Source organism: Spermophilus citellus (genome assembly GCF_964194105.1).
Source record: "Spermophilus citellus genome assembly, chromosome: X".
Lineage (NCBI taxonomy): Eukaryota > Metazoa > Chordata > Mammalia > Rodentia > Sciuridae > Spermophilus > Spermophilus citellus.
Genome location: NC_138190.1, coordinates 74,955,979 through 74,983,800, shown reverse-complemented (window position 1 = coordinate 74,983,800; position 27,822 = coordinate 74,955,979). Strand labels below are relative to the sequence as shown.

Sequence of the window (27,822 nt, the reverse complement as noted above, 5' to 3'; positions counted from 1 at the left end):
TGAGTTCCTTGAGCTCCTGGGGAAAAGGGGGCCGTGGCAGTACCAAGGAGTGCCATTGCTAACCCAGTTGTTGAGATTTTCTGATAAGTGCTGCTCGTCTTCAGAACAAATGTTCAGCTTAAAGAGATGGTCTTAGTGGGAAACTTTGTTTATCCTAGAATCCATTAATGAATCTTGGCAGTAGTGAGAGAAACTGAGGCAAATAGATTCATGCACACTGTTAAGTTGGGAAAATCAAGGAAGAGGGAATAAAACTGTTGGTTTCTGAATGTAAACGAAAGCCTTTATGTAGCCCTACTAGGTTGCCCTATTGTCCTAAGCACTCTACATCCTTTCCCATCCTTTTATAATGAAAGGACCTTGGAAGCCCAGGGGTTCAATCCTTCTTACAGAATGGGAAACTCAAGACCAGAGAGGAGTACATACTTAACCATGACCATACAGAGGTACAAGTAGAGGCAGAGCTACAAATACAAGCAAGGTGTCCTGACCACCCCTCTCAAATGTCCTTTCCACTGTCCCACACTAAGGTATGTGGTGCCCTACTTCACAAAAGATACTCAAACCATGCCTCTGCACGATTGCCAACGGAGAGGAGAATAAAGGACTATGGCCAGTTACTTTCAAACTAAAACTCAGACTTAACCAGGTTAACTGCAGGCTACAACACTGCTGTACAAGAAGTACAAAGGGACTGGAATACAGAGGTACATCTCACCCGAGGGAATTATAGCTTCATCAAAAAGGGAATGTGTTGGGGAGGGGGCTGAAGAAAGAGGATGCTGATTTGAGAAGAGTGGCGGCTGGGATATAGAACAAAAGTGAGTAGAATACTGATGTGGGGGAAAAGGTTCTTGTGAAAATGAAGACCTAACAAAGATGCAGAGAAAATATGAGTCCTACAGAAGAGAATAGATGAAGTTTGGCGGAAATAAGGCATTCAGTCAAGAGACGTTTCCTGGGGGATATAGGATCTTCAGACCTCTGAGGAACTGTTAGATTGTAGGAGGATAGTTGTGGCTCCAGGGAACAGAGCTGAAACCCAACGATGGAGGTCACACTGAAAGAGTTCAGACGCGCCCAGGAGGAACTTTCTAAGAGGCAGGAGGAACAGGCTTTGATAGATAGTGAGTTCCTCATCAGTGAAAAGTTGCAGTCAGGGGCTGCCTAAGCATCTGCTAGGGTGCGGCCCAGGGTCCCGCTCTGGCTCTGAGCGGGGGCGGGGCAGGATGGCCGGGACGTGTGAGGCTGGGGACTGAGAGGGAGGTGGGAGACGAATGGGCCTGGTCGGGGGTGAGAGCCCCATTTAGGCAGCCCAAGCCCAGCCTGGCCCCCCACGTGGCCAGGCTGGCTGGGCTGGGCAGGGCCGGGCTGGGCGGGGCAAGGCCAGCGGCCCGCGGGGAGGCGGGGAGGCGGGCGCAAGGGCGGGGAGCGGCGCGGAAGCCGGGCCACATAAAGGAGCGGGCGGCGCAACGGGGGTGGCTCTTTCCTGGGTGGGGTTTGTGAAGTCGTGGCCCGTTAGCAGGAAGCCGAGCAGTCTCCCCGACGCTAGAGAGGGACCCAATCCGAGCCCCCGGCCCCCGGAGTCTGAGCCGTGGGTACTACGTGCTCAGCGCTGCCCGACAGTTTCTAGCCAAACTTCCTCAACTCCGCCGCCTTTGCCGCCACCATGCCCAAGACGGTGAGTGCTGGGGGTTGGCGCTGTAGACGCCTGGGGTACTAGTTGACCCTCATAGCCCTATGTTAATGGCCATGGGCTTGGCCGGCCACCGGCCTGCCTGGGACGCCACACTCTCCCTCCGCCATGGCCCGAGGTGGGGAGGAGACCTGGTCCTGATCTGGTGCGCCCTAGTGAGTGAGGGGATGTCCAGGCTAGAAGTGCGGTCAGGGCGGGGCCGGCCCCTTTTCTCAGGTTCCAGTTCCCTGCATCCGGGATGTGACAGTGGGGAAGGTTTCGTTGGCGGCCCGGGGTACCCTCTTCCCCCAAAGGGCCCTGGACTCGGGACAGAGGACTTAAGTTGTGAGGAGTACACTTCCTAGGGCCCAGGAATTGGCGCCTTTTTGGGGCAAGGCTGCCACTTTTCTAGAGGGGCTATGAGAATAGAGAGAAGCAGGGAGTAGAGAGGGAGCTGCTCAGGGCGGATCCTGCACACCCCCCCCCCCTCGCCCCCACCTTTCATACAGTCACCCAGGGCGGCTCCTGCTGTTTCCCACTAGGAGGTGAGGAAAGAGATGTAGAGGGACTCATCATCCATATAACCCCCTTTTACCCAGGAGTGCTAACACTTGACTAGGCACCAGTCTCAGGAGAGGCCTACTCAGTCTACTGGGAGAGAGGACCAGTTTCTTCCTCCCTTTTACCTGCCAAATCCCTGGCCTTCCCATTACTTAAAGCCTCTTTATCCCCTCCTGACTGCTCTTTGAGGTGTAGTAGGTTCTCTCCTATGGGGCCACACCTTTCTAGAATGGTGGTTGATTTTGGGATCTGGTCTCCACCCCACTGGCTATTATGAGAAGAGCAGAAGCCTCTTGGGAGTGGGGCCTAGGGGGGCCGGATGCCCAGGAGGGAGGGGCGGGGGAGGGGTGTGCCTGACTAATGAGCTCTGCTTGCTTTTGTGCAAGTCATGCCAAATGGCTGCTGGGGCCCTTCCCTTGTTCAGGAAGGCACAGTGACCACCTTGGCTTGAGTCAAGCAGCTTATTGGGCTGACCTACAAGGTACAGTGTTCCCATATATATATATATATGCTGGGATTGCTTGAGCCTTGCAGATTGGAGATAGTGACTAGTAACCTTGAGAAAGGTTGTGAGCCCATGGGATGAGAGGAGAAGACTGGGGAACCCAGTTCTTTGGGTGTATGCTGAGGTTTAGTAGCCACATTGCTATATTCCAATCTCACTGTCAAGTTATTGTTGCCTTTCCAGAACACTGTCCTTCAGAAACACCAAGTTTTCAACAAATATATATTTTCACCATCTCTTTTGAATTGCCTGTGGTTTTATGACATGGGACTTTTCCACACTTTCTAACCAAACCCCTCCCCCTACAAAGTAAGAGAGTGGTTTTGCAAAAGGATGAGAGAAAACCCACTGACTGCCAACACAGAGGACTACAAATATCCTCCAAGAAGCCTCTTTTCTGTCTATCTCACTCTGTTGGTTCTTGCCTCTTCTTAAGGTATGGCTTTGTCCAGTTTGATTTAGACTCCATTCTGTGGCCTCTCTTCTTTAGTGGTATATCTCATCCTCAATTCTGAGACATCTAACTTTAAACACAACTTGATGGGTCTGGAAGTCAGCTCAAAGTTGCAATAACTAGCCCAACTCAGTCAAAATAGGAAGAAGGAGTGCTGATCCTTTCCCTAAATATGGAGACAGAGGAATGTTTGGAGTCATGCCTGGGGTGCTAAAAGTACCTGAGTACTGAAGTATTTTTATGCATATTGAGAGAGAGAGAGAGAGATCCTCATTCTGTTAAACTCAAGAAATGGCAATTTTGGCGGGGAACAACTAAGACCATAGAAAAAGGGAATTTGGAGACTATCTAGTGTAATCCTCTTTTTCAAAAAATATTAATAAGAATATTTAGGCGTATAAGAAAGTACCCTACCTAAGGGCGCATGGTACTGAGCCGCAATTGGGGTTCAGGCCCACTAATGCTCACTCCACTGACCCACTACCATGACCCATTCATTGGTTCTTTTTTTTTTTTAAGAGTGAGAGGAGAGAGAGAGAGAGAGAGAGAGAGAGAAAGAGAATTTTTTAATATTTATTTTTTTAGTTCTCGGCAGACACAACATCTTTGTTGGTATGTGGTGCTGAGGATCGAACCCGGGCCGCACGCATCCCAGGCGAGTGCGCTACCGCTTGAGCCACATCCCCAGCCCCATTCATTGGTTCTTGAAGTTTGAGTTCACTTTCTTGCAGAAAGCAAATTGTGCACTGTTCTCAGGACTTCTTTGTCACCAGATGAAAAGAAATATGTAATTTGGGCAAAGTGACCTATGCTGGCATTTGTGTGGTCTCTTGGTAAGATTTGGGCGTGTCACAAGGTGCCTCTTGTTACTTTTCTTATTCCTCATCCCAAGGCTGAGCCATCCAGGGGCACACCCTAGTTCACTGTATACCAGCCAGTAACTTTAATGAAGAGGGCAAAATTCCCTTTTCTCACCACTCCTTCTCCATTGGTGTGCTTTAGGCTATTTCTGGAGTATGACAGATAGACAAAGGTAGTGGAAAAAATCAAACCCATTCATTCATATGAACCATGTCTCTGGTCTCTCCAGGGCCAGTTTCACTTTTAGAGCCAATTGTTTCTCCTAGTTAAGCCAGCCTCCCTTAAATGTGTTAAAACATGCACAGCCCCCTTCTTGCCATTCTTGGACTCTGCTTCTGGTTGCCAGTTTCCTGAGTCTGCCGTAGTAGCCAAAATGGAGGAGCTTATTAACTGTCAGCTGTGATTTTTGGTGATAAGAAAATTATGAGTAAAAAGGTTTTTCCATCTCCTGACCTCATTTAACATTTTTTCCCCAAATCAGAAAGATTTGGAAGTTATCTTGGATTCCATAGAAAGAAATTGTTTTGAATTTTCAAAATGTTCTTGAGTTTTTTGGATCTCCCCTTATGATTTATTAAATGTCAACATTTAAAAGGCTTTCTACAAGTATCAAGTCCAGTCCTTCCCATTATACAGATGGGGAACTTGAAACTTATGATAGGGAAGGACTAATTTAGATGATACAGTATGTCAGTGGCAGTGCTAGGACTTGAGTCTAGTTCTTAGAGGGTCAATCTTGGTAAGATCTCTTTGATTTGCTAGGGTTTTAGCCGTAGAGCAACAGGTCAGGGGAATGGTGATGGAGTGGTCCTTTGATGGCATCATCCATGTGAGCAGACATAGAGCATAGCTCCTTGAAGTATTTGAGAGCTTCTCAGTCTATATTCAGCTAAACTTTAACAGGGGCTATGTAGACTGTTTATTCTCCTTCCATTCCTAACATTACTTGAGCCATTCAAGTGGCACTAAAGTGGTACTTTGTAAATAGGAGGCAGAATCTAAGTCTTTCAACCCTTGAACCAGACCTACCTATGGACTTCAGGGTGGAGCAAGTGATTAGGAATGGAGGTTGTACGAGAGAGGCTTCTACCTGTCATTTTTTTTTTCATGTTTTAGTTCACTGCACACTTCTTGAAAGCATGGATTATACTGACCCATCTTTGGGATTTTTTAAGGCTTGTGTTTGAAGAGCATTCTGGGTACAGAAGGGCTGGTTGGGCAAGAAGGCCTTTGTGGGATCCTCAAGGACACCAACTAATCTATGTTCCCATGTTAGGCTTGAGGAAGGAATGTTGCTCTGTCAGTGGTATTGACCATAAATCTGCTAACTTTCCATTTTTTACTAGATGTTGAGGGTGGTGTTCTTTCTTCTCTCTTACCTCCTCTTCTCATGCAACTGCTTTACAGAGGTCATCTGGTCTATCCCTCTGCCTCTAAACCTAATTCTCTTTGGATGAGATGAGATGAGAGCTATGATTATTCTGAACTCGGTTCTAATAGTGTTGCTTGGCAACAGCTTCTCTTAGGTCCCTTTGTGTATTCCTGGGAGTCACATTCCTACTGGAATTTCTAGACTCAGTGTTCCTGGAGGGGAGAAGATTTGGCTACCAACACTATCAGGGTTGGGCCTTTCATGGACAGAATTGCTCTGATCTTCAAAGATAGACCTGTGTCAGTCTCTGATTTTTCTAAGATAGAACTGGATTTATCATGTGCCTCTTTCTTAACTCAATCTTTTCTTTCTGCTACCCTACATCATTCTTTTGCCCTGAAAGGAAACACACACACACACCAGAGTACAAAGGTAGTCTTCTTTGGGGAGTCTGTTGGTCAAGTGATGGGGCTGGTGTTTTCATGATTGACTGGCTTTGCTCTTCATCCCTCCTCCCATTTCATGCTTGGCAGAGCTGAAAACCTTTTTAATTCCAGGTTCCAATGTGTGGTATAGGAACTGCCACTTTGGAGGGTTAGCTCAGGATTATGTGAATTTGAAAGGTGTGTGCTGGGAAATGGAAAGTAAAACTATATTGAAATTTTTTATTCCTTTTTTATGTAAGAAGATCCTTATTCTTTTTTAAAAATATTATTTTTAGTTGTAGTTGGACACAATACCTTTATATTTATTTTTATGTGGTGCTGAGGATTGAACCCATGGCCTTGCATGTGCTAGGCCGGCGCTCTACTGCTGAGCCACAACCCCAGCCCCAAGATCCTTATTCTTGTCCTCTGTAAAGTGATCCAAATGAAGGCCCTTTCTTAAGTTCTTTCTTCAGTCTCTCAGTGTCTCTAGTACTAGGTAAAAACTCAAGGGACCCATCTAGTAATGATGTTCTTGAGAGCCTTGATGGTACTCCTTTTTTAATATTTATTTTTTAGTTTTAGGTGGATACAATGTCTTTATTTTATTTTTATGTGGTGCTGAGAATTGAACCCAGTGCCTCACACATGCTAGGTGAGCACTCTACCACTTGAGCCACATCCCCAGCCCTTGGTGGTACTCCTTGGGGCTTCTGTTCCTATCTTCATTTATTCAGACAATCTTTCCTAAAAATTTGAGTAACTTCTATGTACCAGGCAGTGCTAGGGGATACAACATTGAACAGTTTGCTAAAATGTATCTTGTTTCCCTAAACTTCTGGAGTGCTGTTACTTCCAGAGCAAGTTCAGAATGGAGATTTTCTAATTTGGGAGTTGATTTGTTTCATTAGTAGATCTGACAAGACCCGGGTGAGCACTCTTGCCTCTTTCTTCCCAAGTCCTTGGAGGGGAAAAAACTGTGCTTTACTAAGGAAAGAAAGAAATGGAGAGAAAGTATAAGCTTTATAGGTTTCCCTGCCTTTCTTCAAACATTTCCCAGGGCCTGCCTGAGGGTAGGGTAGACCCCCTACAGTTCTGCTGAAAGGCCATGAAGATACTAGGTTAAGTTTCAAATTTCTTTCTAACCAAGTGAGAGTGATAGTTAGATACCTTGGTAGACACTGAGAAGCTGGAAGACATAAGCAAAGCTGGGGACTAGCTGTGTAGAGTGCAGCTTTTCAAATACACTTAAAATAACCCAGAGCTTCCCAGCCTTAAGCTTTCCTTTAAGTGGTTGTTCTGGTTGGTTAGGGTTTCTCACCATCCAGAGGTATTTCACCACAGGACATTTAAGTTGGCCTTAAACCTTCCAGTTTAGCCTGTATGTTTTCAGTGAGGATGTCAAGGCACAGAAAAGGGAAGAGATTTGAATGAATTAGTAATAGGCCAGGACTAAATCCAACCTGCCCAGCTGCCAGTATAGGGGAGGAACTTTAAATACCTGCTTTCTAAAAGGTGCTCACTCCAGGGAGTTCTGTTTTCTCCCTCTATGCTGGAGTTGACTTGACTATGATGGTCAGGGAAAGAACAAGCCCTGAGTGTTTGGAGCTGACCTCAGGGGCTTCTTTATACAGAGATGATTCAGGCTCTGATTTTAGGTACTCTTTGTAGCATTTCCTAGGAAGGTATTTTGCTTTGGCTGTAAAGGATAGTGGAAGCAGATGTGTAGGCTGAAAAAAAGGGAAACCTGCTGTGTTTTCTTGCTAGAGACCAGATCATGCTGTCCTAAGAATTTTCAGGGAGTAGAGTTATATATTCTCTGGCTTGATGGCCAGAGGGCTTAGGTAGCTTGTTAGGGGTTCCAGAAATTGGAAAGGAGAACTTGACTTTCTTAAATCCCAAGTTAGTGATCTCCCACTGAAGATCTTCCCACTGCTTTGGGAAGAAAAGTCTTTTCACCCAGGGGGCATAAACTTCCAGAGAATTGGCTCCATGGTGATTACATTAACAAGATGGCTGCAATGGAGTTCCCCTAAATACCTTCTGCTGTGGCAGGTTCCAGTGAGTGGGTGACTCAGTTCTTCTGGGACCTTAGAATGACTTTCTTCTCTTCCTGCCTGCCCCTAACCCAAATTCCCCTCTTTCTCTTTGCCCTTTTTAGTTTAGAGCTCTGACTTCTTTGAATTCTGACTCAGTGTTCTACACTTGACCTGTCCCTTGAGTTAAGAGAACATTATGGTACTTTCCTTTCCAGTTTGGTGACAATATTTGCTGCCATAGAAACCCTTTTGGATACAGACTGGAGACTCCTGGCCTCAACTCTCCCCACTAACTTCTAGGTGCTTGTAGGAAGTCAGTGGTAGGTAACTAGCCAAAAATGGACTTTCCAGGCTTTCATAGAATGGGAGCACACAATAGTATTGAAAAGAACAGACTGTAGAACCAGACTGCTTGGACTCAAATGCCCAAAGTGTGAATAACTAGCTCTGTAGCCTTGGGCAAGTTACTGAATATCTTTTTCCTTTCCTTCCCATCATTTCTCTTTCCATTTTTCTAAAGTTTTGTTCTTTCTTTCTTTCTTTCTTTCTTTCTTTCTTTCTTTCTTTCTTTTTTTGAGATGGGATCTCACTGTGTTTATCCATGCTCATCTCAAACTCCTGGGCTCAAGTGATTAATCCTCTTCCCTGAGCCTCCAGAGTAACTGAACTGTAGGTATAGAACACTGTGTCTGGCTAAATTACTGATTTCTGTGCTTCATTTTCCTCAAAAGTGAAAATAATAATGATTCTTGTATCATAGGGTTGTTGTGAGAATTAAATGAGGTGACTCATTATAAAGTGCTTATGACTGTGCCTAGCATCTAATAATGCTATACAAATATTAATTATATGTATTATTATTATTGGTATAACTGTTATATACTGATATAATGTTGATATGATTATTGGTAATGTGAATAAATGATTTATTATTAATATGTTTAATTTTTTTTAGTTGTAGGTGGATACAATACTTTTATTTATTTATCTGTGGTGCTGAGGATCGAACCCAGTGCCTTAGACATGCTAGGCAAGTGCTCTACCACTAAGCTACAACCACAGCCCCATGATTTATTATTTATTATGTCCAACCCTCTGCTAGATAGGATGAATAAGAAGGAAAGCAGGAAGCTGCATTCTCTTCTTTCTTATTTCTTTTTTATATGGGGGAATTTGGTTTAAGAGCCACTTGAAATCACTGAGCCACATGCCTATCCCTTTTTATTTTTCATTTTGAGATAGAGTGTCACTAAATTGCTTAGGGCCTCACTAAGTTGCTGAGGCTGACCTTGAATTTGGCAGTCCTCTTGCCTCAATCTCCTGGTTGCTGGGATTATAGGCATGAGCCACTGTGCCTGGCTCAGGAAGCTGTATTCCTATCATTTATTGAGTGACTTCTATGAGCTTTCACTGTAGATGATATAAACAAATGAATAGAGGATGTAGTTGCTGCATTCAAATATCTACTTAAGGGCCTGGATTGCAGCTCAGTGGTAGAGTGCTTGCCTAGCATGTGTGAGGCACTGGGTTCGATTCTCAGCACCACATATAAAAATAAAAAACTCCATTGACAACTAAAAAAACTATTAAAAATCTACTTAAATGGGGATTTAGGGTTAACCCAATTATAAATGGTTTGAGACAAATGTATGCCTAGGATTTTCTATAGATTTTGATAAGGAAGGGTTTACTAGGATATTAACAAGGCCTTAAAGGATGTATATACTTGGGGCAATGGATATTCTGGTTGAAAAAGTGATGTGACTTTTGTACATGGATATAAAACATGTGACCCTAGATTAGCACCCTCATGAAAGTGAATTTATTTGAAATAAAGGCAGGCTTAAGGTGCTGATTCTATCAAAGGGAGCTACAGAAATGTACATGGATACATATACTAAGTTGTTGGTATCTTTCAAGAATTATTTAGAGCCAATAGTCTGTTCTTAAATGGCAAACCTTCTGAAAAGATCTGTGGGCTCATTTGTAAAGAAGAATGAAAGTATGTCATTTGCAGGAAAATGGATTGAGAACATCAAGTTAAGCAAAATAAGCCAAACTCAGAAAGTCATGGTCATTTATTTTTTCACATGTGGAAGCTAGAGCAGAAAAAATGGAAAAGAGAGGTTTGGGAGCATCTCATAAAAATCAAAGAGAGACCAATAGAATAGAGGAAAGGGACAAGGGGGAGGCAGGAGGGAAGGGAAAGAGGAAATACTAGGGAAATATATTGACCAAATGACATTGTTATATAATGTGGAAGTTTGAATATATCACAAAAATCCCACTATTATGCATAATTATAATGCACCAATAAAATATGGCAAATTGTTTAAAGTTTTTTTTTTTTAAAGAAGTCTGTGGGGAAGACTGTACCGTGGGTTTTCCAGAATTGTGTGAATTAATTTTTATAAATCTGTTGTCTTTTACCCAGTACAGTGGCACATGCCTATAATAAACAGCTTGGGAGGCTGAGACTGGGGGGTTGCAAGTTCAAGGCCAGCCTCAGTAACTAAGCGAGGTCCTAAGCAACTTAATGAGACCCTGTCTCAAAATTTAAATAAATAAATAAATAAACAAATAAATAAATAAAAAGGGCTGAGTGTGTGGCTCAGTAGTTAAGTGCCCCTGGTTTCAATCCCTGGCACCAAAAACAAAACAAAAAACAAAACAAAACAAAATAATAAATCTGTTATCTTTCTTGTCCAAGTAGGTATATAAAAGGGTCCTTCCTTCATGCTTCCATCAGAATCAAGGAATAGAGCTCATTGAGGACTCTGTTTAGGTCAGCAGACTAGAAATAGCTTTCACTTCTTCCAGTGGTTTTGCTATGAGATCAGGTATTTGGGAAAAGGGGGAGATAGGAGAAAGAATTCTCAGTGTATGGTTGTGATAGGTAAAGGACTGTGGCACTTTCTGGCCAGGGACCAGTTGTGGCATTTGTGTCTTGAACCTGGAGACAAGGCCTTTTGGGTGATTTTCAAAGCACAGATTTGGCTGTGGCTGATGACAGAGACTCCAGAGTTGTTGCTCCTTTCAGTGGACTTGTAGCATAAGGTAAGGGCTACTAGTATGGTAAATGGCTCTGTTTCTGCTTAGTACAACTGTTTTATCAGGGAGCTCCTGGGATTGGTTACTCCCCCACAATCTCTGTGTAATACTCTACCTCTGAACTACATTCCCAGTCTTTTAAAATTTATTTGAGATGGAATCTCACTAAGTTTCCCAGTCTGGCCTTAGGTTTGTGATCCTATTGCCTCAGCCTTCCAAGTAGCTGGAGTCATAGGGCATGCACCATTTCACCTAGTGGGATTGGTGACTTTGAAGGCTGGCATTTCTTCCCATACCTGGCAACACTTTTGCCTTGTGGGAATTTGCTAGATACTTTGTGTGTTCAGGGCATTGATCAAGACCAAATCAGAAGAGTTGAGATTGTGAGTATTTGGTCATAAAAAACCAAATATTAACTGGGTGTGGTGGCTCATTCCTATAATCCCAACAGGAAGACTGAGGCAGGAGGATTGCAAATTTGAGGCCAACCTCAGTAATTTTAGTAAGACACTGTCAAAAATAAAAGAAATAAAATAAAAAGGTTTGGCTTAGGGGTAGGGTGCCCTGGAGTTCAATCCCCAATACAGAAACAAAAATAAATAAACCACAACAAGAAAAAACACCATATAATCCAAGGAGGGAGAAGAAGGCTTATCTAGGCAGGTTTAGTCAGCATTTTTTTTTATCCCTCTTTAGTTTTGGCTTCCCCTAAATACCTGGGAAAAAATGAAGTCAGTTAGTCAGTCTGTCTGTCTGTCTGTCTGTCTGTCTTTCTTTCTTTCTTTCTTTTTCTTTCTCTCTCTCTCTCTCTCTCTCTCTCTTGTTCTTTCTTGTACTGGAGATTGAACCTAGGGGCAGTTAAACACTGAGTCACATCCTCAGCCCATTTTTACTTTTTATTTTGAGACAGGTTCTCACTAAGTTGCTTAGGGTCTTGCTAGATTGCTAAGGCTGGCTTTGAACTTGGTATCTTCCTGTCTCAGCCTCCCAAGCTTCTGGGATTATAGGTATGCACCACCACACCCAGCAAGTCTTATTTTTCTTGACTTAATTATGTTTAGATAGTTTTGGATCTTACTTTTTTGGTCTAATCTGCTCCACACCTGGCCCAGTCCTTTTTCAGAACTCTCAGCCTTGGTTTTTGATGAAGTATACAAAGAGGCTCTTTCTTACTTGTAATCTTTAGCTGAGATTGACTAATCTGTGGTATGGAGTTGGAGGGCGGGTGTCAAGGTAAACAGCCAATATGGTATCATTAGTTTGCTATCTTTAAGGATTTAAAGTGAGCTGAACTCCTCTTTAAACATCATTGTAGATACTTGTGAGAGACTGACTAGCCCATAGAAGTTTCCTTAATGAAAACAAAAGTCACGTGACCACTTTGCCTTTTAATTTTTCATTTCCCCTACATGAACATATCAACAATATTAGTTGTATGTAGATGTAGTAGAGAAAAGCCCCTTTTCTCTGGTTCCTTATTCTCCTTGGTTTCTGGACCATGGTGGATCTAGCATATGCTTGGTGAGAACAGAACACTAGCCATTTTTGAATATCACATCTCTGCTTTGGGTACTTGGAGAGCTGTTTGAGGAGGGCCTGAGGTGGGTCTAGGAAAAATCTAGCCTAGTTGTCTTTTTCGCTGCCATAGCTTGGGCATTTTCCTAAGATTGGGAGTTTGCCTCCTGGCCTTAGTCCAGTTGCCAGAGGAAACCGATGACTAAAGGCTTCCTCCCTGCGACGTCAGCTTCTGGAACCTTTCCTGATGATTCCCTACCAGTCAAGTCTGCCTTATTTGGCTATTTTTCTCCCCCCTCAAATGGCCCCCTCACCTCAACTAGTCCCCTATTCTCCTTCAGTACAGGGAACGCCTTCTTCAAATTTATGCAAGGCTACCTGCAATCTTTTCTCCTTGGTTAGAGCCCTAACAGGGGTAGGAATGGGGAATGAGAGAGAAAGATGAGAGAGCTCTGGAATGACTGTGATTTCCCCACCCTACTTTCTTATCTGTTCTTGTTCTCTTGACCCTGCATGGTCACCCCTCTCTAGCTTCTTACCTAGAATTCTGACAATCTAGGAGTGGTCTTGTTTGGCCTGAAAAGGCTTAGAGTGTGGGGGTTGGGTGGGGCTGGGACTCTCAACATCTGAAACTATTCCTTTGGAGTAGGTAAAGTAAGTAAGTAAGTTGGTAAGTCCAGTTTTTGGCATGTAACTCTTGTATGCCTAGCATTCTTGCTTGGATTTCCCGAGAGGGCTTAGTCCAAGGTCCCTATCCCAGCCCTGAGCTTAGGTTAGACGAGTTGAGCCTTTGACATTTCAAGCTTGGAGCACTTGTCTGATATCTTTCTTTAAAGTATACATTTTAGTAGAAATGGTATAGTGGAAAGAATAGTGGACTGAATCAGCATATCTAAGTTTTGGTCTCTGCCTTTGTGACTTTGGACACATCGTTTTTTATGAACCTTAGTTTCCGTCTCTGTGAAATGGAGATACTATCTTTTTCTGACATTCTGATAATTTTTAAGAAATTCTGAACCCTTTAAGAGAGGGTTCTTGGGAAGAGTATAACAGCAAACAGTAATGATTGTAGAAGTTGCCATTGTTCCCCTTTAGAATGGCATCAAGGGTGTTATTTTCACCCCAGCTATCAATATTAAATGGCCCCATTTATTTCAGTGAGCTCTGCTCTGAGCTACCACTGAGCTTGCTGTGGGGAGCCTGGCTTGGAGAAGCAACTGTTGACTGAGTGCCTTGGGTGGGGCCTTGGAGTCCAGCCTGCAGACTACAGTTGCTGGCTATTTTTGGTCATTGGTGACTCCAGGAAGAATACAAGACCCTTGGATTGGTCATTCTTCCATCAGGGAAGGGGAAGACCAAGAAACAAACCAAAACTGAGCGTAAATGAGATTTGACTTCCTCTACCCCCCACCCCTACAACATCCTTCTCCTTGAGGCTATGATATTGCTTTTGGCTGAGTCTTAAATTGCTAAGCTCCCCTTCCCCTTCCTCTGTCTGAGTCACTGGTGTCTATGTTGCCCTTGGATGAGGAAAACTAGGTAATGTGGGTTTGGGTGGAGGAATTTCTAGCCAGGGAGTTTTTGCCACATGCCTAGTGCTTAGTGTTGGGTTTTCAACTAGTCCTGCATTTTATGAATATGGGTTAGAAATATAAATAAAAGGAAAGGGGATTCTGAATTTTCTGCTAGGATGGTATGGCATAAGCAAGTTCCTGGGGATGCTGTACCTTTGTCTGGATCTGTTTTTACCCTATCTTCCCCTCCTACATCACTTCTTCCTCTTCTTTTTCACTGTCATTTTGTCCAGTGCTTGCTTGTGAATCAGGGACCCTAGGTTGTCTCTCAGCCACCTAGGAGGTGACCATGAACATGAGCCTCACCTGCTCTGAGCCTCTGGATGGAGGGCAAGATAGAAGTATTGGCACCTATATACCATTCTTTAGGAACAAATTCCAAATGCAGTTTTAATAGAGAAGACTTAGTTAGGTAGAGCTGGACAATGCTGTTGGGAGCAAATTTGTTTCCCAGCATCGAGCTGGAATGGCCTCTGGGTCATGAAGGTGCTTGCTTCTGTGAGCAGCTGCCTTATTGGCAACTTCTTCTTCTTCTTAGGGGCCTCATATGTATTGTTAAGGATGCCAGTTGCAGATGGTAGATCAAAGTGGTCTTGATGAGTTAGGGTAGGCAAGCAGGAGGATGAAGGAGAAGGAATATGAAATCAAATGGAAGAAGAGTGTTTTTTTAATTTTCATATCTCCCTTTTTGACAAAACCCAGCATGGCATATGGCAATGTTTTGCGAATACAGGGAGAAAATCATTCATAAACCCACCACTTTAACATAGCAATTATTATTTGTATTTCTTGTCACATCGTGTTTTTGTACCTTAGTTTTCCATGATGAAATCATAGTGTGTATAAAAAGTCCTACTTCTTTCCTCCTATTAAACATATCACTGAAAGCTTAGATAAATGCTAGTTATTCATTTTTATTCTTAATTTTTTTTAGTTGTAGATGGACACAATACCTTTATTTATTTATTTTTATACGGTGCTGCGAATTGAACCCAGTGCCTCAAAAGTGTTAGTCAAGCACTCTACCACTAAGCTACAACCCCAGCCCAAATGTTAGGTTTTAAAAAATGAATATTTTAATGGCTTTATAAAACTTCATCCAATGACTATGCCAAATTCAGTTAACTATTCCCTTTGGGGGTCATTTAGGTTACTCTCAGTTTTAGCAAGTTATGCAAACGTAAGAAAATTTGAATCTTTTAGTCTGGCATGTAGGGAGGGCCCTTTGATACCTGGCCCCATTCTCCCTCCCTTTCTAGGCTCATCTCCCATTTATTCCCACACTTACACTATGTTTCATCTTTGTGGGATCAGGGTTTCCCAAGTAAGCTATAATTTTTTCTCTCTCTTTTTTTTTTTTTTAAACTGTGGTAAAGCCATCATGCCTTTTTATTTCTTTCTGCTTTATCCTATGCTTCTTTTTTTTCAGCTTGAAATGTTAGGTGCTTCCTCTTCACTTTCCCTACCTATGCTTGAGACTTTCCTCTTTTTTTTTCCCCTTGGCACTTTCAATCAAACACAGGGCCTCGCACAAGCTACACACCCATTTTACCACTGAACTACATCCTCAAACCCTGGAAGCCTTACTTAATATTCCTAAGTAGATTAATTGCATCAACTTCTGTGTGCCCAGTGTACTTAGTTAAGAACTTCTGTTATGATGTTTATCATGGTTTTGCAACCATCTGAACTCCCAGACTTTCTCCTATGGCAAACTTGTGGATTTGAAAGCTTCTAACTCCTCCTGCCTCAAGAGGAGGCCATCTCCAGATGCAGATGGTTATGGAAAGTTAAACCTTTGAAGACTGTTTAATCAGTGATAGACATGGAGAAGAGCAGCAGCAGCAATGTATGCAAGGAATCCCACAGCACTGGTTGAGCACCTGGTAGAATATGCTAGGCACCAGTCATAGAAGAAATAGCACAAAGAAGGGGAGAGTGAATTTGTACTTATAAGGAAGAGAGGCCTGAGTATAAGTACAGAGAAAGCCTGGCTGGTCTCAACTCACCAGTGCAAACTTCTTTTATTTTCTCTCTCATTTTTCTTTTGTGTTTGGTTTGATAGGATCTTGCTATGTTGTCTAGGATGGCCTTAAATTCCTGGACCAAGTGATCCTCCTGCCTCAGCCTCCCAAGTAACTAGGAGTATAGGCATGCATCGCCACACCCAACTTTGCAAACTACTTAAAATATTCCAGATCTTAGTTTCCCATTTGTCGAATGGAAAGGGTAATAGTACCCTACTTCTTTAGGTTATATATAGTGAGGATTCATTCAGAATGTTCATGCTTCTGAATATGCTCTGTGAGGTATAAGACCCAGAGGAATGAGTGGTAGGCCCGGGATATTCCAGAAATTTTGTTCTAGTTGGCCTCTTAAAATTTTTTCACGTGTGTATCCCATCAAATCTTCCCTGAGCCATGAATGCCAGATGCTAGTTTCTCTGATCCCCCCACATACGGGCTCAACAGCCTCATTCTCTTTATTAGGAGGCAGGCAAGGAGGTACCATTTCCCTGCCCATCTGAGCAGCATAGCTCCAACTATCTCCAGCACAGCCCTGCTCAAGAATGGCGAGAAGTGACTGGGGAGAAAGAAAGAGGTGGGGAGGTACCACCTTCTTCTTAGCCTTTTTTCTTTTACATTATTGAGGATCAGAATGAGGACCTCACAAATGCTAGGCAACTGCACTACCACTGAGCTACATCCCCCACACTTTTTGATTTTGAGATAGCATGTAGCTAAGTTGCTCAGGCTGGCGTGGAACTTGTAATCCTCCTGCCTCAGCTTCCTGAATAGCTGGGATTATAGGTATGCACCACTGTGCCCAGTTTACTTAGCTCTTTAGCATCAAACAAATTCTAGTAGAATAGAGGGTTTCCTAATATCCTTTTAGATGGATGTAGAAGTGTTATAGAAGCTGCAGTGAAACTGGTACCTTTCAGTTCTCCTGGGCCCAAGCCTGCCATGCAATGTTAGGACAGATCTTCATGTCTTTCATTGCCTATACTCTTCAGAGGCTTTCCAATTCCACCTTTGTGGGACAACTGGCTCTCGGGGAACCCTGCAAGCTAAATTTAAGATCTTTGAGTGGAGATTTTTGATCTAGTATTCTTTTTGTTTTCATCACATACTTGTTGCTGTCTTAGATATTTGCAAACTCCTAGTCTACTCCAGGATTTTATGTTTTATAAAGAAGCAAATTACCTGAGCCTGTTGAAGATCTGTTGGTTAACCTTAAAACATAACAAGATAAAATGACTCATTCGAAGTCATGTAATAAGTCCAGAGCAGAAGTTGGACTTGAAGCTGAATCTCTCAGGAGAGTGGACCTTAGCCTGGTCCACTAGAATAAGAACAAAGATAATTTCTGTTCCATTACCCAGTGTATCCCCATTACTTAACATAGTGGCATAGAGGAGGTTCTCAACAAATATTTGTTGAATAGATATATACAATATTTGTTGAATAGACTCTTGTCAAGTTGGAATTGTCTTAGATTCCTTTAGCTAGGTTTGCCAGTTAGCCAAACATTCCCAGTGGTGTACTTGAAACTACCTAATGTTAACCTATCTGGATCCTGGCAGAATGGGGCTTAGTAGTGGTAAGGAATGACAAGGCGTTGTCCCTCTTATGCACCTCGGAGAGCCTGTTTATCTGTGAGTTGCCAGCTTGTTCACAGCCAATTTCCACTCCCTTTTTCCATGTCTTCACATAATACAGTATTGTTCATACCAAGGGGAATATTTGAATCAAAGCTTTCAGTGGATTCGAACAGGCAGCCATGAAAGCACTTCTATCTGCCTTTGTGAAACAGCCCAGAGTTTGACCGTAGAGTACATATTTGAGGCATTACCCAGTTTTTAATGTTTTTATGTGCACTCTCCTTTTGCATGGCCAGCAGGGCTCCCTTGTATCATCTAATCCTAAGTGATTTGTGCTCCAAAGTTTAGGAATTGGGTTGGCCTCTGTGCTCAGGGATGAGCAGAGCCAGTCATGGATCAGGAAGGATAGCAGGGAAGTCCTGGAGATCATCATGTTGGGGAACCCAGCAGCTGTTCACTCCAGCTGTTGGCACCACCATCACCACTACCACCGAGCCTGCCTGAAGGCCCAGAGCTACATATACTTACAGATTCAAACATGTTCTGCTCAAGGTAGGCTTATTTGAGGGGCAATAGGAGGATTTTTTTCTCTTGCTCCGGAAGGAAGAGCATGACCAGCATTTAGGAAGTATAGGTTTAGGCTTACTAGGTAAGGTTGGATGCCCTAAAGTAGAGATTCTGAAGGTTACCTTATTTTTAAAGCACTTTTTTTCCTGTCTATCTTTGCAGTGCTGAGCTAGACACTGTACAAGGAATGTTAACAGACAGTTGTTTGTTGGGCAGACTTAAATAAAAACAGACTTTATTGTATAATTTTGGATTAGTTTTTTTCATTATGAAACTAATATATATTTTTGTAATAAATGAAACAGTACTGAAAAATAAAAAGTCCTTGTCTTCTATCTCTGACTCTACTTTCCAGAGTAAACCACCATTAACCATTGATGTAAATGTATTTTTCAATGCATTCATACATATGTACCTTTAAACACACAAGTAACACTAATTCATATTGTTCTCCAGCTTGATTTTTTGCCTTATCATGTGGTGGCCATTTTTTTGGGTCAAACCAGATTTTAAATTCTCTTTGGGCTCCTTAATAAGCAAATTAACAAATGAGAAGAACACATAACATCTGTACAAATAAAGGGTCCATATTCATTGAATGGAAAATAATGGCATTGTAAAAGCTTGCTTTCTTAGGAGTGAAGGCTTTCTGAACAAGATGGGATTTGTGGACCCTGCTGTTGGGATAAAGCATGCTCCCCTTTCAATGTTCAGTAGACCATAGTTCTAGATATTACTGTAATTTCACATGTGTCTAATTGATGTTGGAGTTATTGGTGGATAGGTAAGACACTTTCCTGTGAATAAAGTGGTGGTCCCATCTCTGCTTCTGTGGTTTTGCCAGTTTGGGGGTCCTTTGATTGCAGGTAATTCCTAACTGAGAACCCTGCTCATCAGACATCTGGCTCATGGAACTGTCTGAGGTAAAGGAAAGAAACTGCGAGTGTGTGTGTGTGTGTGTGTGTGTGTGTGTGTGTGTGTGTGTGTTCGTGGTGAGTACACATTTTTCCAAAGAAGAGAAGTGGGAAGGTCTGTCATTAATCAGTGAAGCTGAATTAGAATCTTCCCTCCCTCCTTCTGCATGCACAGCAGCAATCTTGTCCAGGTGGTAGAAAAGTGGAATTTTGTAGAATGCTCATCTGTAGCTGAGCCACCCAGTTGAAGAGTTTAGGGAGATAGAGATTTGTGAAATTTATATACCTGTGCTATATTTTTTAAATTTTTAAAATTTTATTTATTCTAATTAGTTATATGTGACAGCAGAATGCAATTCAATTCATATTACACAAATAGAGCATAATTTTCTATATTTTTAATGTAGTGTAAGTGACCACTGGTCCTGGTCTTAGAAACCTTGTTAGCTTGAGGATATTGATCATGTTGAAGGAGCCAAGCTGGGAGAGGAGAAGCAGAATTACCAGAAATGCTGGCTCGCTTCTGCCCACTCATGGCAGGCCCCACCCTTCTCTTGCCTTCTTAGTTCCCAGTTCCCAGACTTCCATGGTGGGTGGAGCAGAGCTTCTTGCCCCGCCTTTAATCCTGGAGCCTCTGCCACCAGAGGTTGACCCTGGCTGGGCTGGGCCTACAGGCCACTGCAGGCATTATTGCCTTCCCCTTCAGACAAACAGGAAGCTGCCTGCAGACTGAGTGATTGGAGCTTTTTAAATCCTTGTGGGGCAGGGAGAGCAAAGCTCTGAGATCAGCCTCTAAAAAGGGAAATGGAATGATATTTAAATATTATTTTGGCTGTTTAAGAAAACTTGGATCCCATGTATCTTCAGGCACTTACTGTAGGCCACACTTGTATGAAGTTTTGTGTTTCTATACATACTGGCTGCACAACCTTGAGGAAGTTCCTTAACCTCCCTGAGCCTCCTGTTCTCCCCTTGATGAAGTGAGAATGATAGTGCTAGCCTTGGAGTTGGTAAGAAATTTGGATAAGGTAAAATTGGAAAGTCCTCAAATGTTACCTCTGTAGAAAATCATGCATACAGGATTCAAATGCCTAGAGTAGTTTAAATCATGTTTTAATAGCTTCTGTTGACAAAGGCAATAGAGTGTGTCAGTAGATGAAAGACTTTCAGCTCACCATTAAGAATGGTTATGATCCTTAAAAGGGCAAGCCTCAGTTATCAGGAAAAGTTCACTTCTGTGGAATAGCTCATTTATAGACCATTGGGGACCAATGAAGCATTGCCATATAATTGGCTCTCAACTATCCATAACAAACCTTATTCCAGCTACCTGTGGACTGCCTGGCCTAAGTCATGTGAGCTCAGGGAATACAAACTCCCTTGACTCTTATGATAGTCCAAATAAGATATAATTATTGGGTAGACATACCCCCAAAATTCCCAAATTAAAATGGTTAGATTGCTATTGCTTGTGGGTATTACTTTTAGTTGACGTGTAACTGATTTTAATCACAAGGAAAATGTTGAATAAGTTGCCTCTGAAGTAATGGATATAATAGACTTCTACTTCACAAGTCATTTGTGACCTCACTGATCCACCCTTCAGGCTGTGAACTCAGGTCAGGGTGACAAATTTGTGAAACAGGGATTGGGAGGGGTACAGCTGTTCTTAGACTGGAGGCAGATATGACCATGCGTGACAGTGCTCTCTGGACTATATTCCAGGTAGCGTTTGAATAGTCCTCCCTTCCAGACACTCCCTTGGGATTCAACCTTTGGCAGGAATAAGTCAGTGCCAAAGAATATCTTGAAAGGGTCTTCCTGGACAAGATCCTCTGAAACCTCCAGCTCTTGAGCAGCCCAAAAAAGAATTAGGAATTAGGATTAGGAAGCTGGGAGGGAGTTATAAGTTTAGGGGATAGCTGCCTACATTCCAAGTAGTTCCCTAATTAAATAGACAACTCAGATATGAATTGAAGGAATCCTCTTACATGTTGACTGGTATTGCCCTGTAATTATTTTTCAGTGTTTTTAAACTTTTTTTTTTTACCTTGTCTGGACCAAAAACAAAATTCCCCAATATAAGTGGTGCTGATTCTCTACATTTGTAATATTCTTCATAGTTGTAAAGCCCTTTTTAAAATTTTTATTTTGAGGCAGGATCTTATTGCTAAGTTGCCCAGACTGGTCTCAAAATTGCTATATTCCTGTCTTAATCTCTCATGTAGCTGGGATTGTAGGAGTGTGTCACCATGCCTGGCTATAAAGTTCCCCTCCATTTACCACTATTATCATATCACTTGATATTCATTAAGTCTCTCCTGTTGTCAGATTAGGAATTATCCCCATTTTCTCATATGGGGAAACCAAGACTCAAAAGAGTCAAGTGACTCTGAAAATATTACTCAGATAATGAGTAACATGCACAGGACTTAAACAGAAGGTAGAAGACTTTGATTTTAGACTATGTACAGGGTGGGGTATGGGAAGGGGAGGGAGATGTTCTTTCATAAAACCTGGACTTAAGCTCTGGTGATGCTTAGGCCAGATTTCTGAGGCTAGCAATGAAGGTTCATCTTTAAATGTTTGGCCCTTTCCCCATTCCAGTAGTTGCTAACCTCCCTTTAGCCTCCCTTCTTAAAGATCATGAGTCAAGAAAAATGATTAGAGAGAATTCAGGCTGTTGGGGCTGTGTAGGGATGGCCACCTGTTATGTTGTTTGTGTTCTGCCAGCTTGGGGTTGGCCTAACTCTTGTTTTGCAGCTGGCTTCCTGTGTCACCCTCTTGCTAGTGTCAGACCACTGCCTTCAAGGATAGTTGCATTTTCCACCTGGTTGAGCCAATAACTTGCTTGGCTTTGCCATGCTCGTAGACACATAAGAATTACTTGTTAGCAAGCAAAAATTGTTTGGGGGCTACTTAGACCTAACTAATATAGGCTCCTGTTTATACCTTGGCAGGAATATGAACATTGATCTAGTTTCTTGTTGAGATGATGAGGTATTGGGGGAATTGTGCAAAGGGGACTTTTTGGATTTGAAGGATTGTAGTTTAGGTTCTGCTTCTAGCTTCCCTGGGTGTGTGTATGTGTGTGTGTGTGTGTGTGTGTCGTGTGTGTGTCTGTGTGTGTGTGTGTGTGTGTGTGTGTATTGATTCAACCTAGAGCCTTGTGAATGCTAAACATGTACTGTACCACAGAGCTACACCTCCAACCTATACCAAGGCAATCTTGTCCCTTTCTGGTCTACCATCTCTTCTATAAAGTGTTGTACAACTTTGACTGATCTCTGAGGGCTGAGGGCTATTTTTTTTTTGTTTTGTTGGTACTGGGGATTGAACCCAGGTGTGCTCTACTACTGTGCTACATCCACAACCCTTTCTATTTTTTTTTCTTTTTGAGACAGGTTCTTGCTAAGTTGTCCAGGCTGGTGTCAAACTTGCTATCATCCTACCTCAGCCTCCTAAGTCACAGGGATTACAGGCAAGCACCATGTCTGGTTCTGAGAGCCATTCTTATTCTAAAGTTCTGACTTATTGAAAAATAATAGGGACCTGTCTGCCCTCCCATGGGCAGAGGGATGGTTGGCAAACATCTTTGAAATGGTCTCATTCTTTGGGAAAACTGAGCCAAATAGGCAACCGTTATGAATTATAGGAGGCTAGAAGTGTTTATCTGTATCTGACTTTTGAAGTGGAAAAGGTCTTGGGAATGTTCAGGAGCATGACTGGGTGAAGGGGTAGGCAGGTGAGGGTAGCAGGAGTCGGTCTAGGCCTGATGTGGATGAGGAGGAAAGAGGTTCTCTGGAGAGAGAATTCTTAGGGAACCCACCAGAAATGGGTTATAGACTGACATCCTAGAGTAGATCCTTTACCAGTTTCTTGGTCACAAGCAGTTGATAAGCCCTCAGGAATGTGACACCATCACATGGGAATGTGTCACTAGAGCAGGCAAAGGTTGTGGAGGCAGAAAAAGCAGCTCCCCCTTGTCACCATACACTCTGAATAGGATGGGAGGTCCTTAATGTTGGGCCATAGTGACCTATGTGGTAAATGGAAAAATACAATTCTTAATGGCAGAGAGAACTGTCCTTTAGAAGAAGGAAAAGTCTTAATACTTGTTTGATGTCAAATCATGTACAGTTAGGTTTGCTAGTGATGATACATTGTATTTTATTTGTGAACTTGATACAAGTGTTAAAAGAAGGGAGAAACTTGAATTCTTGATTGTAGTGACCCTAGAATTAATCTGGAAATTAATTTTTAGATCTGCCCTTGTTGTAGTAGAAGGCTAACTTTTGCATGGACCTAGCTAGGCTCCCTGTCTTCTCTGATCCATTTTGGCCAGAGTGTGCCTGGGGAAGTCCAGCTTGCCTGTGCAGCTGGTCTAGGCCAGTGTATGTAAGCACCCATAGGCCTGGTTGGTCTGGGTTAGGTCTGTGGACATCGATATTTTCTAACAACTCCTCTAAGGGATTCTTTTTTGTATTTTTGTTGCTGTACTAGGGATTGAACCCAAGGGCACTTTATAACTGATTTACATTCCCAGTCCTTTTTATCTTTTATTTTGAGACAGAGTCTCGCTGCATTGCTTAGGGCCTTGCTAAGTTGCTGAGGCTGGCTTTGAACATACAATTCTTCTGCCTCAGCCTCCTGAGTTGCTAGGGTTACAGGTGTGTGCCACCATGCCCAACTCCTGTAAGGGATTCTAACTTTGGGCAAATGTTTATAATTATATCTCTAATGGGAGCTTTTCTGTCTTACCTGCAAGAAAATCAAACCTGAGAAAGGATCTTATCAGAATCCGGTGCCCATACAACATGGATACAGCTGAGCTGAGCCGAGACTTTGTTTAGGGTTTTTCTACTCTGGTAGCTGGAGGTAAAGTTGGCCCGACAGCTTAATTGGGCATCCTCTAAGGTTGGTCAGAAGGCCTGGAGGAAATGGCAGTAATTTCCCCCAACCTACAACAGCTGGAGCAAGGAGTGGGGCAAGGTAGCAAACCAGACTTTTAGGAAATTAGTAGCTCTCTTTATAGGACAAATTTCACTGTCTGGGCATGTGAAGACCAGTGATGGTGGGAGAAGGATAGGATAGAATGGGAGATGAGTAATGCCGTGGGCACCAAGGCATTCACTTAGTGGGAACATTACAGGCAGTTGGTGAGTAAGAGCCCAAGGACCTGGTGACTTCACTCTTCAGCTCTCTATATTAGTGCTAAGCTGGGCCTCTGTCCTGTGTCCAAGGCAGAATTCTTGGGAACTGAGGTTTGCTTGTTCTCTGCTTCCTGTTTCAGCTGGATGGCCTTTATACCTGACCAGCCATAGGGTAGCTTCTTCTAGGCTCCAGCCCCTGCTGCTCCTATACTTTCAGATTGTATCAAACTTTCGTACATGCTGTGGCGCTATGTCACAAAGTGATCTTTGACCTGATTAGAGAATAAGCTCCTTCTTTGGTAGGGCAGGGGGCTTTGTCCCCCCCCCCCAGGGGCATGAGAAGGTGTTTAACCCATTATGTCACATTGTCTTATAAAACTTAAATTGAGCAATTCATAGGTGTCCTATAAAATTTCATAGGTTTTATAGGTGTCTAATATATAGGATGATGGAACATAATGGGTTGATGTGGAGAATCAAGCATCACCAAGAAGACATTGAGTTTGTTTTCTGTCTCCAACCTCCAAAAGATAAGGGTGATTGGGAATTTTAGTGTAGATGTAGTACATACTTTATTCTGGGAGGTTCAAGAATTATGTCTTTTTTCTACTAGCTGGGGAACCACTTGAATTCAGGGTTTGTTTTAATCTCTGTGTTCCCAATTTCTAGTAAAATGTCCTCACATTTATCAGGAGCTCAATAGCTGCTGAACTGATTAAAGGCATTTCTACTCTTATGCCCTTCCTTGGGTCAGATTAGATTCCCTAGGTGACCTTTATCTCATGACTGAAAAATGTGGAACCTAATAGGGAAGAAAGGATTGCATCTGAGGATTGCCTGCTTGTGGTATCCCTTATATCCAGAAGCCCACAGTTATTGGCAGTACTTGACTTTTCAGGTGCACACACTTTTACATATACATGTTTTTCTTTCCTTTTCCTATAGAAGTAACGATCAAGGTGCAAAGTTCAAGAAATGGATGTTAGAAGGTGGGAACTTCTGAATGGTTGTGTTTCCTCTCTAGTTCCTTGTGAGAGAAGTGCCAGACAATGAGCATCCTAGACCTAGTCCAGAGAATGGCCCGAGCATAGTGTTGGCCACTAATGCAGGTCTTTAGCCTTGTAACTTTGTGGTTGGCATTAGTTTTGTTCTTTGCCTCTCCCTCCCACTGAGTTTGGCATCTCCAACTTGATTTCCTTTTATTCTTCAACTTTTTCTGAGGGGATAGGAAGAAAAGCAAGCCACATGTGTCCCTTTGTTTCTTGAGCCCTTAATAGGACAGCTGGGAGGAGTCCCCTTGCTTTTTTTTCTTCTCCTATGCATGCCACTTGCTCTCCAGGGTCAGGGACTTAATCCAGAGGCTTAAGAATTGGGAGAACAGTTTAGCCTAGTGCCTTCCTGGTATGTGAATGAGTTTTTGGGAAAGACGGTTGGTGGTATAAGCATATTATCTATTTTCTCCCAATGCTTTTGTATGGGAAGGGAGTAGGCTACTATGTGAGATTATCCAGTATGTGGGCTAGTTACACTTGATTAACTTTTAGATGAGACCTTTGTTTCCCATCTTCTTTGGTAATTAGAATTGAAGAGAGTTATTAGTCCAGGGTTGAGACCTTGCAGATAGTCAATGGAGTTATCAGCCTACCAGTATTTGGTCTATCCTAAGAATTGGCAGATTTGCTTCTATAGGGCCCATTTTTGTATGTATAGTAATAATAGGTTTTACATTTTAAAAATTTGAGAGGAAAAAAACCCAGCTAATTGGGAGTCCCGAGGAGGATCACGACTTTGAGGCCAACCTGGATAATTTAGTGAAACCCTGTATCAAAATAAAATAAAGGAAAACAAAGGGTGAGTGACACAACTCAGTAGTAGAGTACTTGCATAGCATGTGCAAGGAGGCCCTGCATTAAATCCCAAATTACCCCCCCCCAAAAACAAGCAAGAAAAAAATAAAAATAAGTTAAGAATATGCAATAGAAACCATATGTGGCCCACACAAACAGTGCCAAACCCTGGTAGACTATGCTTTGTGCCATCAATTATTGTATACCATTTCTTTTCTTTTCTTTTTGGCACCAGGGATTGAACCCAGGGGCACTCAACTACTGAGCCACATCCCCAATACTTTTTATTTTTTATTTCGAGTCAGGGTCTTCTTAAGTTGTTTAGGGCCTCACTAAGTTACTTTGAATTTGGCAGTCCTACCTCAGCTCCCCAAGTCACTATGACTTACAGGTGTGCTACACACTTCTTTTTTATTTTTATTTATTTTAATTTTTATATTTTGAGATAGGGTCCCTTTATGTTACATAGGCTAGCCTTGAATTCGTGGGCTCAAGTAATCTTCCTACCTTGGCCTCCTAAGTAGCTGGGACTACAGGTGCCTACCACTACACCCAGCTTATGCCCATTTCTTACATTCTCATGACTCCTTTACACTTACCTCTTTCCTGAGACAGGCACATTGAAGGACTTTGATTTTTTTTTTTTAATTTTTAATTGTGGATGGACACCATACCTTTATTTTATTTGTTTATTTTTATGTGGTGCTGAGGATTGAACCCAGTGCCTCACACATGCTAGGCAGGCGCTCTACCACTGAGCCACAACGCCAGCCCCTAAGGCCTTTTAATTTTGATTTTTGTTTGGATTGCTTGTCACAATTCTTAATCCCTTCCATGTTGGTTCCTAACTAAACTACTATCTCCTGGGGTACACTTGGGGTCATAATTATCTGAGGTTAAAATTAAAATTGTATCCTCCTTGGAGTAGAAAGAACCTGATAGATAAAGCTTTCTTCTAGCTCACTGTTCTTTTGTAAAACTTTGCTTTACATCCCAGATGGCCCCAAATCTGATAAGTATGCAGCTGCTGTTGATAGTAATTAAGGAGATTTGAAAACACAAACACAAAAGTCCAAAGCTGTACTCAACAGGAGATTCCAGAACTGGGGCCAGCTCTTCCTGTTCCTTCCCCCACACTCCATCCCTGGCCTTGCTGAATCAAACCTGGTTTTTTGAGAAGGTGCTTCCTTTGTGCTATTGTGGAACTATGTCCAAACAGAGGGAAACTTGGCTACTTTTGTAGGAAGATACTATGACTCTTTGGAGTTGGGGTGATACTACAGTATGGCCTTAGTGGTAAGCTTACCCAGCCAGGGAAACATTCCCAGTTCCATATGTAGTCCTTATTCCTTTTGCAGTATGTTGGCTGCTGTGTGTTTATGTGGATATATGCCTGTTTGGTCACTCATTATGTTGTGCCTTTGGGAATCTTTTAAGTGAAAGGAGTGTGGAATCAAGACTAGGTCACTTTCTTGCAAAGGTCAGGGTTATAAGAGGATTTACTCCAGGTCTGCTGTGGATTGTCTTCTTGTCTTCTTGGTGCCATGCCTGCCTTTCCATTTGTAGATGCCCACCTAGCTGCAGGCTACTAGACCTGGGAGACATAACTACTGGGCTTCTGACCAGGAGTAATGCCCAGGGCACAAAGTGGTAAGCAGCACTCATCAAGGATGCTTAGCTCTCGCATTCTCTAGTGCTCCCAAAG

General features: G+C 42.6%; 1 protein-coding gene across 1 annotated transcript in view; it reads left to right on the top strand.

Moving 5' to 3' along the window:
- Nucleotides 1-1,425: 1,425 nt before the first annotated feature.
- Nucleotides 1,426-27,822, top strand: part of MSN (moesin) — a 70,657-nt gene continuing 44,260 nt past the window's right edge. Inside the window, exon 1 of the mRNA XM_081276480.1 lies at nucleotides 1,426-1,681. Coding sequence (XP_081132606.1) covers nucleotides 1,670-1,681 — 12 coding nt within the window. The 5' untranslated portion in view covers nucleotides 1,426-1,669. The remainder of the gene's footprint in view (nucleotides 1,682-27,822) is intronic.